The sequence below is a fragment of the Oratosquilla oratoria genome, chromosome 20 (genome assembly GCF_046742065.1).
Source record: "Oratosquilla oratoria isolate Oo_2021 chromosome 20, ASM4674206v1, whole genome shotgun sequence".
Lineage (NCBI taxonomy): Eukaryota > Metazoa > Arthropoda > Malacostraca > Stomatopoda > Squillidae > Oratosquilla > Oratosquilla oratoria.
The window spans coordinates 46,505,502-46,521,680 of NC_134796.1; the positions used below are offsets into that span (position 1 = coordinate 46,505,502).

The window sequence follows — 16,179 nt, forward strand, 5'->3', positions numbered from 1 at the left end:
ATGAAATTTTCACTGCAGACAGTTGACAAATTCATTCACCATTGATCCTATGCAGCTAATCTTCCAAAATGCATTTGTATATCTTTCTTTATACACGACAAATGACATACTGTTGTCCGACTATCTTCTAACCATTGAAGGACTAGATATTTTCCATTACTTTAAACTGCACACTTAATGCATTCAAACACAATGGCCAGTCACTTCAATGATGGGCATTACAATTCTGTCTGCAATGAAAATTTCAGAGTCAAAGAGATTCAAACACTCACCAGTTGCTGTTGCTGGGTCTGTGAAGATGTGGCAGACGCTCCTGGGAACCCTTCACCGGGATACCCGGAGGAACTGCCCTCCCCCTCCCACGGCCCGATGGCCGACTGGAGAAATCAGATCAAGTGAGTTTTCTTTTCTTGGCCACAGGTCAGAATATAAATGCATACTATTCAAGACAATAAATGTGGTGTGACAAGAATTGTAAATAGTTACGGAAAATAATTTCTCCAGTTACTGTTGTCAGTTGTGATAGTGATCAAATTTTTTTAAACTAGTCTAACAACTCTTTCAAGCTTTACTCTGTTCTTCAAACCTCAAAATGTAGCGTATAAAACTTACTGCTTGTAGCCCGGAGGGGCCTGGGAATTCCGATGGATTAAAGTCTCTTAATGCTATTGGTTCTTCTTTTTCTATGGTGTGTTGCAAAAAATCGGGAAAATCTGGAACTGTGTCGCCTTCTGATGCAACCCCGTCGCCCCGACTCCCCCCTCCACCCGAGTCCTCATAATTATTACTATGAGTTTGGTGGAAGTCAGGTTCCTCATGTTCGGCATCCTCCTTTTCTACTTTGATGTGATCTATTTGAGCAATAGGGGCAGGTGCTTGTTGGTCCTCACCTCCACCAGCTTGAGCTTGTGAACCTGGGGTTAGTGGATTGGTACCACTGGTGGAATCCCCAGCTAAAGAAGTTGGAGGGTCATCAGAGGGGGCTTGTGGTTGTGGTGAAGCTGTTTGGTTTCTCTGAACATTTCTATCTGTTGGTGAAGAAGTTCTTCTACTATCTTGCCTCCTCCTCTTAGGAGGAGGACTAGATTCTCTAGTTTGGTCTGTCCGACTAGCACTTGCTCTTGAAGAAGGTTTAACGGGTTCTTCGTCAGGTACTGCAAGGCCTTTGATTTTCAAACACTCAGCTGCCTTTATCAATGAGGACAACTCACTCTGTCTTACATTCACTTCACCTATATACATATAGTCTAACAAAAACTCTAAATCTTTACATAAAATGTCTTTCAATATAACCACTGGATTTTTACAAGAAGTCTGTTCAAAAACAGCAGAAAAATATTCACTACATGTTGAAAGAACAAGTTTGTGTGCAGGGTAGAATTTCCCTTCACAGGCCAGAGTCACGTCCGTATACAACTCCTGAAAGGAAACAAACCGTAAGCTTTCTTGCACTGCATGTCAAATATGGCAAAGGAGTATAACAGCATATGTTCAAAAGAAATATTGCATATCTTTGGCTTGCAAAACTTTACCTTATTTCTGAGACTGCTTATAATGGTATAAAAAGTGGAACGGTGATTGTTCCACTTTAAGGAGAGCAATTCCCCCTCCATGATGGCCTGAAATAATGAACAATGGAAATAAGATAACTTTCATTGATACAAACATGTCCTTAAGCCTAGATTTTAAATGCTATCTACATACCAAAGGCTTCCCTTACAAGAGAAGTAGCCAAGTCAAATGGCACATGCCCACTCCCACCCAATCCACTCCTCTCTGTCCCCTCATGCAGAATGAGAGGAGAAAGGGAGAAATCCATTTGGGTTGCATCAAAATACACATAGATTTAAGAAGGAAATAGGCAAGAATTGGTTTACAAATAGGGTGGTCGATGAATGGAATAAACTTAGTAACCACGTAGTAAGCGCTGAAACTATCAGTTGTTTTAAAAAAACGATTATCATGGATGGGGACGACAGGTGGTGATGGATACGGAGCTGCCTAGTGTAGGCCTTATGGTCTTTTGCAGTCTCCTTTATTTCTTATGTTCTTATAACCACTCCCTACTCCCCCCATCCCTTGCCCACTCCCATCTTTGCATCACAGTTTTGTCTACACATCCATTCTCCATTTTGAATGCTATGTGAATGTTAATAATCTAACATCTCACAATAATCGCCAATATCACAGGTGTTGCAAGGGGGAGACAGTGCAAAAGTATTACTTATTTTATTCAGAGGACTGTATGGAGTGTATGTTCAAATGTCATTATTCTACTACATGTGTCACTTCAAAGTGCTGGTGTTGCTGTAGCACTAAACTGATTGTATGTTAAATATGTCCCACTGTCTTGCGTGGATTACGCGTCTTGATACATAGTGCCCTATAATAACCTACACCACACTGATTTTATGATTACATCACCAATGTATTTGCACTACACCACAACAAGATGATAGTTTCATGACCCAGGCCTGGATTCTGTTGTGGGTTAAGGACCCTGGAACACTGGAAGCATGGGAAAGATATAATGGCGTGTGTCAGCATACCAGGGGGTTGCTTTTCTATAAATAAGATCTGAAACAAAACAACATCAGTTTGTTCGGGTGCAAGGGCAATGACAGAAAGGAAAGAGGATGCACTGATGAGTTGTTATTATTTATGTTGTTATTGTCAAACAGCTCTTGGTGTCATAATTTAAGGGACCTGACCCACTATTTTGTAAGTACTGCCAGTGCCAAATAGTTTGTAAACACATGCTCAGATGTGTAGCAACCTGACTGCATTCATGTCTTCTGACTGCTGTGTGACAGCTACATTAGTATGATGAGGTCAAGTCTGGTTCTCCTTGGTTAAGTTTTGGATTGGGGAATAAGCAGTGGGGGACTACAAGAATCTTGTTTACGATTCCAGGCTAACTGGAGTTTTGTCTATGGAAACTGAATGAATACGTTTCTATTAATGTGGTTGGGTGGGTGAGAAAAATGTAATTTGTGATGTGAAGGTGATGGGTGGGAGAAAGGAGAGGACAAATGGGAAAATTTAAGAGAGACTGGGAGAAAAGAATGAGACAGGAAGGAGGCAAGGGTATGCAGGGGAGATAGGAGAAACCAGGAGGGAGAAGACTGGAATGAGAAAAGTGGACAGGGAGAGGGTAGGAGAGATGGAGAAGGGAAGCGGGGAGGGAGGAGCGGAAGTAGAGGTATCTCTGTGGCTGGAAGTTGGTAAGGCCTGAAGGCTGTAAAAAGAACAGATGTTCATGAATAGATAGTGGACAGGGGAGGGGGAGGGATGCAGCTAGATTAATGAATATATGCTACTTGGGGATGTAAGGTCATGGGGTCTGTGCTTATTGGCAGGGAAAGGTGCTCTGGAGTCTGAGGAGTATAAGAGGTCATGGGCAGACAAAGCACATTGTGGGATGGGGAGAGGAGGTGGAGGGGTGTGGTCAAGAGCAACATAGATAAGGCAGTGGGAGGCTACTCAACACCAAGGTGATTATACAAGGCCCTGATATGCAGTGATCATGAGCCCCATAGATGATAACCAGTAGGGGAGATTTAGTGTCCAGTAACCAAAGCAACCCCAGAGTTGATACACAAAGGCTATAGGAACCAAAAAATAGCAAGCGGTGAAGAAAGTCCAAAACTTGGAGGGAAATTGTACCCAGGGCCAGTGAGTGAGTGAGTGCGAGTGTGTGTGTGGGGGGGGGAGAGAGAAAATCCAATCATGTCTTGAAAAGAGGGTATATAATGCTACTCTGCAGCACCCGAGATGGAGTAAATATGCCAAATACTCGAAATAAGATACAGAGGGGAAGTACAAGGTATCCAAACACAGCTCCAGGTAAGGCGAAAGACTAACAATGCACATAAACGAACACAAGAGGTGACGCGGGTCAAGGATCATCTATACGGCGCACAAACGAAGGAGGCGGCGGGGTAGGGGGGACGAGGTTGTGTCTGCATACAGGATGTGAAGCCCGAGAAGTGTACGCGCTTGGGACCCAGGAAGCAACGCAAAGCAAGCACAGGCCGAGGAGACGTGGTGAGCACGGCGGGGAGAGGCGTGGCACGCCGCACGCGGGACCGACGCCACGAGAGAAAATGGACTTCGACAAACAATCACGGCGCAAGACGCAGAGGCAACAGAAAATCAGTGTTTTGCTTTGCAACGCATTCGTCTATTCAATAATGGCGGCGAGCGGTCGCTCCCGGGGCAAGACGATGACGCCAAAGTCTCGTTTACGCTTGAATGGAAAATCCCGACGTTTCTGCTGCTACGATGGTAAATAAAGTTCCTTGCCGTGTAGCATCTCTTTCCCCGTCAAAAAATTTCTAGACCTTGAGCGTGACAAGAAGTTCCCGGGATTTTCGGCACCCGCGCGGTAACGTGCATTCGTTCCGTGCGACGTTGCCACATGTCCGCACAATGGATGAAAATGCCAATTCGAGCATTTTCAACCTTTACCGGTTTAAAGCATTATCTCACTGTAAAAAAATGGCAAACAAGACTCAATATATTTCACGAAGAGAAATGCACCACAAAAAATCAAAACGTGCGGGAATGGCTTTGATTTCGGTTGAAAGTTCCTTGTTATACTCCCATATATGTATACCGTGCAGGCGTGCGTGTGGCAATCATAGTCAAGTGAGACTGAAATCGACGACCAGAATTATAAGAGACGGGGGGGGGGCGTGTGCGAAATGGAGACACGAGACCGGAAAAACAGAACGCTCAGCTAGTGACGTCACGTGTTAGAGAGAGAGAGAGAGAGAGAGAGAGAGAGAGAGAGAGAGAGAGAGAGAGAGATATCGTGGCGATCTCATACGTGCCCATTACACACAAACGAAGCCCCAGGCAATGACATATCACAAACGACACATCCCACCCCCACCCACTCCGACACCTTCAACGAAAGTTACGCACATTTCAAGAGGCGGAATCTTGTTAAGAAAGGACGACAGACGAGCCTGCAGTCGCTAGCCACATCCGTCCCACGCTAAACGACGGAAAATGTTCTATCTTGGGCCAGATAATCCGCAGGGCAGCGTTGAAATCATCCCAGTCACTTCCACATCACTAACAATGAAAACTAAATTGATTAAGCCATGAATTATCCCCAAGAATGGACACCGACCTAAGAGGCCCGTTTCGATCCCCGATTAACTATCGACAAGACCTCGTGAGGTGTGGTACGTATTTGTGCAACTGAGTGGGGTATGCAAAGGTTGCTGGAAATTAATTTTGTTGCTACTTCGCTAATTATGGATGAAGGATCACACTTCCCACACAGCTTCATTATATTACGACCCCCGCCCCCAACCCCCTATCGTCTACTTGACAAATATATTGATCCGACAAGAATCATTTTGGGCTGTGTCAACAACGAAAATATAGGATAAGAATGTGAACCTCGCACTACAGTACGTCTATTTTTTTCAGACGATCTTCCGACATATCTGTGATGTATGTATTTCTGGGGACGCCGAATAGCTGCCACATCACCAGTTATTACACCCATATGTGCACGTAATTGATACTACCTATGATTTATGGGAACGTTTACGTTTGTAGCTGCCGTGAACACCTATATTTAGTATAAAACAAGTTGCCATAATTATTGGCTGGATGAAAGTCAGGTTGCCCTACAGGTAAGCTCTAAGCTCCCTAACCCTTACTCTGCCCCCGACCCGAATTTAGAACCATCACGCAGTGTGTAGACGTGAACCAGTGTTGCCACTGTGATCTATGTCAGTTCCCACCAATGATAGAAAAAAAAATGGCATCAGTGACGTGAACGCATATATCCACATAGTCTGTTGTCACCTTTGCACGATAACCTTTGAGAAGTCTACATCTCTTAGATAAACCCTTAAGGTTTATCTACACCTAAACATAAATGACACACTGTGTGACAGCGAGATGGGTGTCTCTGCTGTAACGGATCAAGCTGTCTGAAACGAGGTTTTGATGAATTTTCTTCTGGACACCCAGGCCTCCAAGCGACACCCCACCCCTACCCCAGGGACTCCCAGGCCGCAGAAGCCCCATCCTCCTCCAGCAGGGCCCACCGCAACGGAAATACCTGGCAACCACCACCTCATTAAAATACTCAAGGCGACCGACTCCTGTCCAAGAGTGAAGTTTAGACCAAGATCAATGATTGTATACGAACTCAACGGAACCCTTTCTAACGCAATCTTGCCATTTCTCTGACGTATCATCGCACTTACGCAGAAGGCGTGCAATGGTGCCTCAAGGGCGACCTGGGGTGTGTCGACGCGCAAACTGCTCACGATCTCCTTGCGGGTGTGGTGGAAGGAAGTGACGTCACATTTCCTGTCGAAGGACCGGGAGGGACCTCTCTGAGGAACGTGCATTGCACTCACACAAAAATCGCCAAGAACTTCTTCAGCGTTGGCTGACCAGAAAGGACTGTCGTGAATATAGAGCAATAACGCCGTACCAAGGGTCACCCTTCCAGGTCCCGTTACAGGGCTAAGCCCCGCCCCCCCGTCCCCAAACACACATACACACACACAAAAGGCAGTCCCCTCACATCCCTTACAATGCCCATAAACTCTCACTACCCAAGGTACACGCTGTTGTCTGCGTCACCACTGAGTCGTGGTACTACAAGTGTTCTAATTGCTGAAACTTGGATAATTCAACTCTTCAGTGTCTCACAACACCCCCCCCCCCCGGACAGCCACAGGTGTGTCATGTTTGGTGTGACAAGGCCGTAATCACAGGGTTCAGGTGACACTTCACCACCTCCTCCTCCTCCACTCACCCACCCCCGTTCTGAATCCCAGCCGTGAATGGGTCCGGCCTGCGGATCACAATGTCAAGTACTGGTCCTGAGGAATCCTACCAAGCATTCCCCCATGCGGAGTAGCTAAGAACGACAACGGCAACTCCCACATCCGCGTTCGTAGGTCACCCACGCCTCCTTCCCGGGTGATGAGTATTGGATCCCGCCCTCCACTAATACAGTAAGGTTTGGGAGGATGTGTACGTTAATGGAGAACTCTTTGGTCACCTAACTACGACGACATCGAGGTACACAGCGTCGATCCTCTCTCGGTTAGGTAGAACTACTAAACTTCGGCAAGCTCCCCTCCCGCGTCCCGTCCATGCAGGCAACCCTTCTGGCGCGACCTTTGTGTTAGAATCCCGCCCGCGGCTGCTGCGTAGGCCGCCCACGCCCGGCAAGCACAACCCAAGATGGTGTCCGTCCCTACTACCCGCCCACGAGGCGACGGAGCTTCCACTGCGTCGCCGTGTTTATCGACGAGAGTATCACGCCAGGTCTTCCTTGTGACAGTGTGAAGACCCGAAACAGAAGATTTCAAGTGCCCTAACAGCGCCTCTGAAAATACCACCCATGACCAGTTTACCTTCAAACTGTTCATAAATCACGTGACTTGGTGGATTGCACTTCGCCCTCGGTGCGTTTCACGCGTCGACATAGTGTTCGAGTATCGAGACTTCGTAGTTTGGTAACCCACGAACTTCAGATCGAAGGGAGGGGGGAGAGTACTAGTGTCACAGGTATATGTCCATGTACCTGGGGAAACTACGCACTGCAGTGTCTCATGGGGCATTTATTATCGTGCATCTGGCAGCACAGTGAGCACACATGAGAACAACGCATGCGACGGTGAGCTGTGAGGTTTTTGTTGACAAATTCCCGACGTGGATTGAATATTTTCGTCCACATTTACCAGAACGAGATAGCGGACTGTCAGAAACGTTCTTTCCTACTTTCCCCCAAATGTTTGTCATTTACTTGACGCCTTTCATCACAGGCCATACCTTAACTACGTTCACGTTTACCAATGACAAATTGCACCAAAGTCGAAAACGTTTTTGTTGTATTTCACAAACGTTCACGGTTGTCGCGGCCCATTTTTCGAGTGTTGACTGGAGCCCGTCTGGTGAAACGTTCCAAGCACCATAAACGTTTACTCTCAATGGCACAGATTCTACCCACTAGTAGGGAACCCCCACGCCCCATCTTGGCCAGCCAGCTCCTCAAATATTTCGTAATGTTGACAAGACAATACGCGCTTTACCAGCGCTTCTATCCCCGTGGACACTCGCATCGGTGTGGTAAAATGACTCGTTCAATTCAGCAACAGCATCACGACCATCTCATTTATGTTCATTTTATTTCCCAAGATCATCACAACTATTTACCCTTTGGTCTAGTATTCCTGAGCCGACGTGTTTCAACCAAGGAGGCGGGCTGAGACCCGAAACGTTTTGCCCGCAGCCAAATCATGGTAAGTCTGCAAACGTTGTCAACGTTTCTCCACTAGGTGGACAGAGCGAAATGGTCCACATGAACAGAAACGCTTGCAATCTAATCAAAACAACAAAATATGCGAAGGCCGAATTTTGGCGGGGGCGGGCACAGACCAGACAAATAAAAAAACACAAGACGTTTCTTTGCCAACTACAACGTTCTTTGTCGCGCTCCTCTTGTAGCGTTGACGTCGCGGATGAGGAGGAGGAGGAGGAGGAGACTGTCGCATCTGGTACAGTAGACAACACCTGATCATACACACACACACACTTGTGATCCAATAGCTGGCCTCAGTGGCCTACTCCCAAAAATGTACTTATTTTCCTCCAACTAATCGGCGGTCCCGCCTACCTCCAGTTAATTTTCCGCCGTAAAATCACTTAAGGCAAAATATTCTGTTTCAACAAACATACATAAATTCCATTTGATATGCTGGAAGAAATTATTTTCCTCCAGCATATACCGAAAGCTGGGGACTGTTCCAACAGTCGGAGGAAAATAGTCCAGTGTGATAACGCTTGGACCCACGCTGAAGGTGGTGCCCGTCTTCGACCAGCTGATGGTATATGCCACGGCAGCGTGGTCATGTGTCAGTACCATTACCAATTGCAGGGCAATTATATGGGTAAATATATATATATATATATATATATATATATATATATATATATATATATATATATATATATATATATATATAAAAGATCTCTCACCCGGAAGGTTAACAGCCGTCGCTCACGCGTCCAACACGTGACCCAAAACATCGGTTTGCTCATACATGCGTGCGCGCGCGAGAGAGAACGGGGGTGAGGGGGGATATATGGAGACAAGATACGGCCGCATTGCAAGTCTCCGATGGATCAACAAAAAACTAAACTGTAAAGTAATATATACCCAAGTCCCCGCATCATATCTAGCCAAAGAAAACACAAACGAGAACTCACAGAAACAAACAAATAATCGTTACAGAGCATCCATACCAGCTCCCGTACGGGTCAGCTGAGGCGGAGTTGCCAGCTTGCCTATTTTGTGGGAAATAAATTTTACTCACTTTTCCTGACTGCAAGATAGACCTGTACCGAATCTAACTACTACAACGCCTATGGCAGTAGATATTCCTTGTGCCGATTAAAATCACCTGGCATTTACAAATAAATAAAATGTAATGAAAAGTGGAAACATGGACGGCTGTGTAAGGCGACATGACGTCAGAGAAGCAGACGTTCAAGATGATAAAAAATTACCACGAATATCGATAAACATCACTACAATCTTTTTCGTCTACATTAATACTTACCTGCAAAGACAAGGCTACAAAGTATAACACGAACATATTTCAGATTGAACACATTTCCAATTAAAAATGCACTGCACATGCAATTTTAGTTTCCAGTATATTCAACCAGCCTATGTACATGTAAAGTTTCTCTCCTGCACAAATGACGTATTAATAGAATCTAACTTAATGAAGAAAAGATCTTTTACATATTCAACTTTTTTTTTTAGTGCCAAAACTTTGTTCACGGAAACCTCTAATAATCGAGGCAAGAATATGACATCTTTTAACCCACACCTTTCCCTTATGCCGTCCAAACTACCCCCACAAACTAAAGTCTCAAAATACCTCGCTTGGTGCAACGGACTCCGCTCACAAGAAACTGGCTTCGACTTAAGTTGTTCATTTCTCAACTGCCAACCGTCCAGAGGGGAAACTTGTCGCGTTGACCAATCACGCATGACCGTACGGGGGAGGGGGGAGTCTGCGCGCGTTTGACAGATTCTGCATCTATAGCCTCCACGCTGCCTTTGACGCGAGCCCAGGACTGTTCTTAAGCTCAGTCAAGGGCCCCATTTAGTTGTACGGGGCCCTCTATGGTGGATAAATGAGCTCTACCCACAGAGAGGCAGGTCAAGCCCAATGTATTCCAACATACGAAGATTTACATTGTCCAGCTTTCCCCAAAGAATTCTAGCTAAACCAGTGTGTGCGTGCGTGTGTGTGTGTGTGTGTAGGGGTGGAGGGTAAAATGAAAAGGGTTGAAATGAGGGGAAGGCATGAAAGGGAACCGATGATAGAGGAGAAACAAAGAAAGTATAAAATGGAGATGGACGGGAAGAACGAGAAGAGGCAATAGGAGAACAACGAAGAAACGATGCAGAGGATGAGAGGGAGGAAGAGGAGGAGTTTGACGATAAAAAAGAAGGGGGCAGGAGAGGGGAGATATAGGAGGTGGGGGGGGGGGTGACATGCGGGAGGACAGATTCAGCCCAAAGGAGAAGACAAGGAGGCGGGTTTGGAAACAAGGACGAAACTAGTATAGAGAGATTGATGTGGGTGATGTGGTTAGGGCTAGGCGTGTGTGTGTGTGTATGAAGGATAGGGATAGCAGGTGAGGGATAGTGATAAGGGGTGACGGATAGGGGGCGGGGACGATGGCGGAATAGAGAACTGGGTAAAGAAGATGAACGCATCCTGATGGGACATGAAATATGCTCGCACGGAAGGTGAGGGGCGGGGATGGGGGGGCAGAATAGGCGTGGAAGGTGGGGGGTTGATTATGGACGGGGGAGTGCGGGGGGGAAAGGGAGTGGGAGTGGGAGGAGGAGGTCGAAAAGACGAAAGAGAAGCGGAGAGGGACGCGCAAAATAGGGATGCATGGAGCGGTAGGTGGTGAGTACGGAGAGAGGGGGAAGGAGGGAAGGAAGAAAGGAAGGCGTGTCGGGAAGGTAAAACGAAGGGGAAAGGGACGCCACCGGGAGAGGGGAGAAGCGAGGGGAAAGAACGGTCCAGACGGTCAAAAAATAAAATAAAAATTAGAACAGAAAGGAATGGGAAAACAAAACTGGTGAATTTTGAGCACAATGCGAGCACTGATAGAATAATGGGTTCACATTCTAAAACAACAGGAGCACCATAATGTTGACGAGAATGAACGAATATACATAAGTAACAGGAAGTCTGTGAAGAGCTGGAGAGGTGATAAGGATGAAAGAGGGGAAAATAAAAAATAAAATACCAAAGTTGGGAAATGAGACTTTAAGCTGGGTGAGAAAATGGTGGTAGGATGTAGTACAATTGCCCTACAAACAGCAGCACCATAAGCTACATAAAAACGGAGCCAAGATAGGAAACCTTACATTGTTATAAGCAAGAATAGTTACATATACACATGTATTCCAAATGATATCTAAAATAATCTAATCAAAAATGTCATTTGTCATGGCTGGTGTATGATACAATTCTCTGGTACATAATGCCTGTCAGTTGCAGCTTCTTGAAACAAAGCACGAAAACAAATACATTAAAGTGCAACGGCACTACCAGAAGCTTGGAGGCAATGTGCACACTTGTACACAAGAACAACTGGATAAGGTATGGGGAACAGGGAATGGGCATGCAAACTCAGAAATTAAGGTCTCCAAGAGGAAACACACACAGGCAAAGAAAGAACCACAAGAAAACAAGGGGCCACCGATACACTACTTAGATGTACAACTCCAACTTGTGTGACAACCTACTCGCAGCATGGAAGCTAAGGTGAAACTGCTCAGAGCATTTATGCTTTTGAAGGTTAGGAACACACGAGTTACGAAAACCTAACGACATGGATTATAACCAAATTGTCAGTTTTAGCAATTTGGCAGACATTAATAAACCACAATTTCACAGCCACACTGCTGTTATCAATTAAATCACATGTATAACAAATACAGCAATTACTGCCTGATTTGGCAGTAATTGCTGTATTTGTGCACCTGTTCAGTACAAAATCGTTACAATAACAGCACTGGCTATCACTAACAATTACTCCCTTAGGTAAAATAATTAATACATTTGCAAGTTTAACTGACATTCATTCTACCTCAACCTCAGATCATGAACTACTTCCTTTTGCATCATACTCTGCCTTCTGCCATACGACTGTATTCTGCCTGAAGAACTCCTGTGCTCATGTCACACCATATATAAACTATTCCGACTAACCCCCTTATGCTATTAATGGGTGATCGATTCCCTTTCCATCCAGCCTCCTGAGTCCTGGCCTCAACAATTTTGCGAAGAGAATGACACTGGCAAATCCAGGTGATCCAAGACACTAACACGTACTGCCAGGCGAGGTCTGCCTAACATAATTCCATTCACAACCATGAACCACTACATCCTTCCCTTAACCTAATCTAATCTGACAGTTGAGAGAATGTAACCATGCTCTCGATACGAGCCCTAACTGTGCTCCAAACAGTTTAGGCTGTACCACACGGGTACATTATTGCTGGCTACTAGAGCACTCACTAGCAACCCTTTGTTTATTGCTCTGGCAAAACAAGCATTTGGCATCACTCTCAACACATATTAACTTTAAACACACATATATATATACACTATATAATAAACTACCTCCAGCTTCTTAAATACATTAAAGTAGAATTGTATTCACCTATCATCATCCTAATACAATGACAGTTCTCCCCACCCCCAAGGGTTCACAATGTCCCTAGTTATATAACCCAAGGGAATTAATCCCCTTGCTATATGGGAGATTGCCAGCCAAGCAATGCATTGACAATACATCCCTACATATAACTACCTAGCAAAAATTTATTCAATACATATTTCAATTGAAGTGAATTCCAAAACTCAAGCTATGAATCTGAGGCACTATAATATATCAAATTCAATGTTCTACAAAATGGAAGTCAAATTAATATAAATAATTTGTTAACCAACAAGTAATTCACAATTATTCATGTATAAACTGCACAAACTATCATAAATTGCCTTATTTGTGCCCCTCACAATCAAATTACCCCCTCTCCACAAGTTACAACATTAGAAGATCGTGTTACTAACAACTACAAGACGTATGTTAATCAATAAACCCTTAAAAAAAAAAAACATAACACAGTCGTTCTTTGTTGTTTGCCACTATCCTCATTCCAACAATTTCAAAACAAATTAAAACTACAGCGAAAGGTGCGACCAGGTCAGGTAAATTTCCTAGAGACCAAAATACGATTTTACAAGCCATCAAACAAACGTACATTGCAGTAAGACCGGCAGATAGACATTGTAAGAAGCCCGCGCACGGACAAGGATAAGCATCAAATTTAAACGCTTCACGAACAAAGTCTCTTACAAGCGCCCCGTCAAATCCGCTTTCCTAGCTGCAAGCGAAGACCTTACCTAGACATGTATGAAAATATACCACAAGTATTATGAAGATACGAAGCAAAGCGATGCAGCAAAGAGCCCCGGCTCAGTCCCGCCTCCGCCACCGCGTCCTCGTAGCGCTGGGGCCTCCAGCCAGCTTCACAAAGCCCCGCCTAACCTATCGCTACTTTCTTAACCGTCACCCCTCCTTTTTAAACAATTTACAAGGAGGTTTATGCACACACAGTAAATGTACCACAATATGCAGGTCAACCTGAAAATGTACTATAGGTCCCTAAGGCACCCTATTAACAAATCATGAAAAAGAACAACGAAAGAATGGTTGGACGACTTCCGCTACCCGCCATCCGAGTTTTGTGTCAAGCTTACCGAGGACAAGCTAGTCATATAGAATGGAGCCCCTAAGTGAACTTAAGATATTGAGTGTTATAGGATCCCAGTACAATAATACTCACGATTTCACCTAGTTTCCACGAAGAAACTACGTATCTCCACAATATTTTGCACTAAATCTCCCGTCCGTTATAGCACCTCTTGACCGCCATTTTCCTCGGACGCTTGTAAATGCAGTAATGACGTCATAGCGTCATCTCAAAATATCTACAAAAAATATTCAAACTAAAGCTATATATAACTCTTATAATATTACTTTCTGAATTAACAAATACATTGATTTTATTCAAAAGGAAATTGATGAATAAAAGCAAGGTGTTTATGATATCTTGTGGACAAAAGAAATTCATTGATCCGAGAAATAAAATTTGATCAACCTTTGAGCTATAAAAACAAATCAAAAGTGCACTGTGGGTTACATGTTTTATGTCGATCACAATAAAATTATATAGAAAAGTGTTGGTTTTAGAGGTACTTAGAAATTATAGTCCTTATACCAGCGTCACAAATCATGTAAAACTCATATTCTTTGTTTGTGAAAAATAACGTAATTCAACCAGTAATACAAATAATCTATAATATAATGCCAGTGTTTACATTTGGAAGTACTCTATTCACTGGGTGGGAATTTACTATGACAGGCTGATACACATGATAGAAAATAATTTGTATCACCCAACGATGTTTACAATCCAGCTATATTCATGATATCTTTATGAGTACTGTAATATTACTCAATTTTGTCCGAACGTAAAACTGTATTTAGACTGATGCGTCTCTCGAAAAGTAAACAATATGGCGTTCCTATAGGAGTCTTCTCGATGATTACTAAGTACACAAAATTATGTCGTGCTGGAGTTAGATAAAACCATGCAAGGTAGGTTATTCAGTATGCATTTCTTCCATTCTTTTGGTGATTCCAGCATAAATTCATTAATCAATGGTAACAGCGTGTGTGTTATCTCATTAAGGGTGGGACGTAGGGATTGATGGCTTGGTATTGTATTGTTTGCGTAAATCATACTATTATGATATTTCAAAAGTTCTTTGTCACTTCTGGTAGGTGTTATATCTTATCAATTAAAGCCATTAACATCCCAATTCAGCAAGTGTAGATCCAGTCACTGTTGACTGAATGCTTAAAGGTGAAGCATTAGTTGCTTTACTGGCCTTAAAATAAAAATGTCATTTCTCAATTATAAACTACAAATTACAAAATAGTGTTGCTATGGCATGGTAGACACTGATGATTTGTAGTTCATACCTCGAATGCCATTTAGGCTGGGTTTAAAATTTTACAATAAATTTACTAGGCCAGGAGGTACTTTTTTGAGCCTCATAAATTATGACGTAATTTATATATCTTGGAAATAATTAAAACAAGTGCTTCTATGAGATACCATCACAAGGTCATCATAAGTGCAGGCATTGGACATAGTGGTTAATCGGATAAGAATTGCAAAAGGCATGACCCTACAACAAGATTTGAATGTATTGAAGAGAAATGTAAAGTCATGCATATTGGAAGAAAGAACCCAGGCTGTGAGTTATTTGGGACGGAAGGTACTGGCGGAAATAAAAGAGGACAAAGATCTTTGAGTCATCATTACTAGTAATCTCAAGCTCTCTAGACAGGTAAATAAGGTTACAGCAAAGGCCAATTCAAGACTGACTACATGTCTTAATGTGGATTTGATGATGTCCCTATATAAGGCAACGGTAAGGCCTTGCCTAGAGTATTGTGTACAAGCATGGTTTCAATGTATGAGAGGTGACATAAAGATGGAACAGTTACAAAGAAACGCTACTAGACTAGTCCCGGAACTGAACATTTTTTCATACGAGGAGAGATTGACCAAGACTTACCACACTTGAAGAATGAAAGACCTGAGGAGATGTGAAAGAATTTTTCAAACTCTTAAAGGTGTGGACAAGGTGGGGGGGTGAAAAATATTTACACTTGGTAACCAGAAACTGCCACCCAGAAACATACACATACCAACAGCTTTTTCCCCCTCACAAGGGAGGTAGCCAAAGTCAAAAGGCATAAATCCACTCCCACCCATTTCATCCCCACATACTCCACTCCCATTTGCCACCCCTCCCGCCCCCTTTTCTTGGCTTCTCCTGGATGACAGATCATCCCTACATCTCCGCTACTGCCCTGGGTCAGAAGCAATGCAGCAAGATACAGCACATCCATAGCAAGGCTGCTTCCCTTAATCGGTGACCCCCATCTCCATCCCCTCATGCAGAAAAAAGAGAAGATGGGAAGAAATCCCTTCAGGCTGTGTCAAAA

General features: G+C 43.9%; 2 protein-coding genes across 29 annotated transcripts in view; one reads left to right on the top strand and one right to left on the bottom strand.

Moving 5' to 3' along the window:
- The window catches only part of LOC143036544 (uncharacterized), a 93,611-nt gene extending 79,559 nt beyond the window's left edge, over nucleotides 1–14,052 (bottom strand). For 23 of the 24 annotated variants that reach the window (XR_012967369.1, XR_012967370.1, XM_076204037.1 and 20 more), the window contains exons 1-4: nucleotides 13,943–14,052; nucleotides 1,533–1,619; nucleotides 613–1,419; nucleotides 273–377 (exon numbers count right to left, since the gene is read on the bottom strand). Coding sequence is in view for 22 of the 24 variants with exons in the window: in XM_076204037.1 (XP_076060152.1) it covers nucleotides 273–377; nucleotides 613–1,419; nucleotides 1,533–1,613 (993 nt within the window). In the remaining 2 variants the exon portion in view is untranslated. Of the gene's footprint in view, nucleotides 1–272; nucleotides 378–612; nucleotides 1,420–1,532; nucleotides 1,620–13,499; nucleotides 13,635–13,942 lie in introns of those variants that run through there. The other variant, XM_076204027.1, reaches the window with a different exon arrangement.
- A 264-nt stretch (nucleotides 14,053–14,316) lies between these two features.
- Nucleotides 14,317–16,179, top strand: part of LOC143036552 (uncharacterized) — a 49,498-nt gene continuing 47,635 nt past the window's right edge. For 2 of the 5 annotated variants that reach the window (XR_012967373.1, XM_076204054.1), the window contains exon 1: nucleotides 14,318–14,757. The gene's annotated coding sequence lies outside the window, so the exon portion shown is untranslated. Of the gene's footprint in view, nucleotides 14,758–16,179 lie in introns of all 5 variants that reach the window. The other 3 variants (XM_076204053.1, XM_076204056.1, XM_076204055.1) reach the window with 3 other exon arrangements.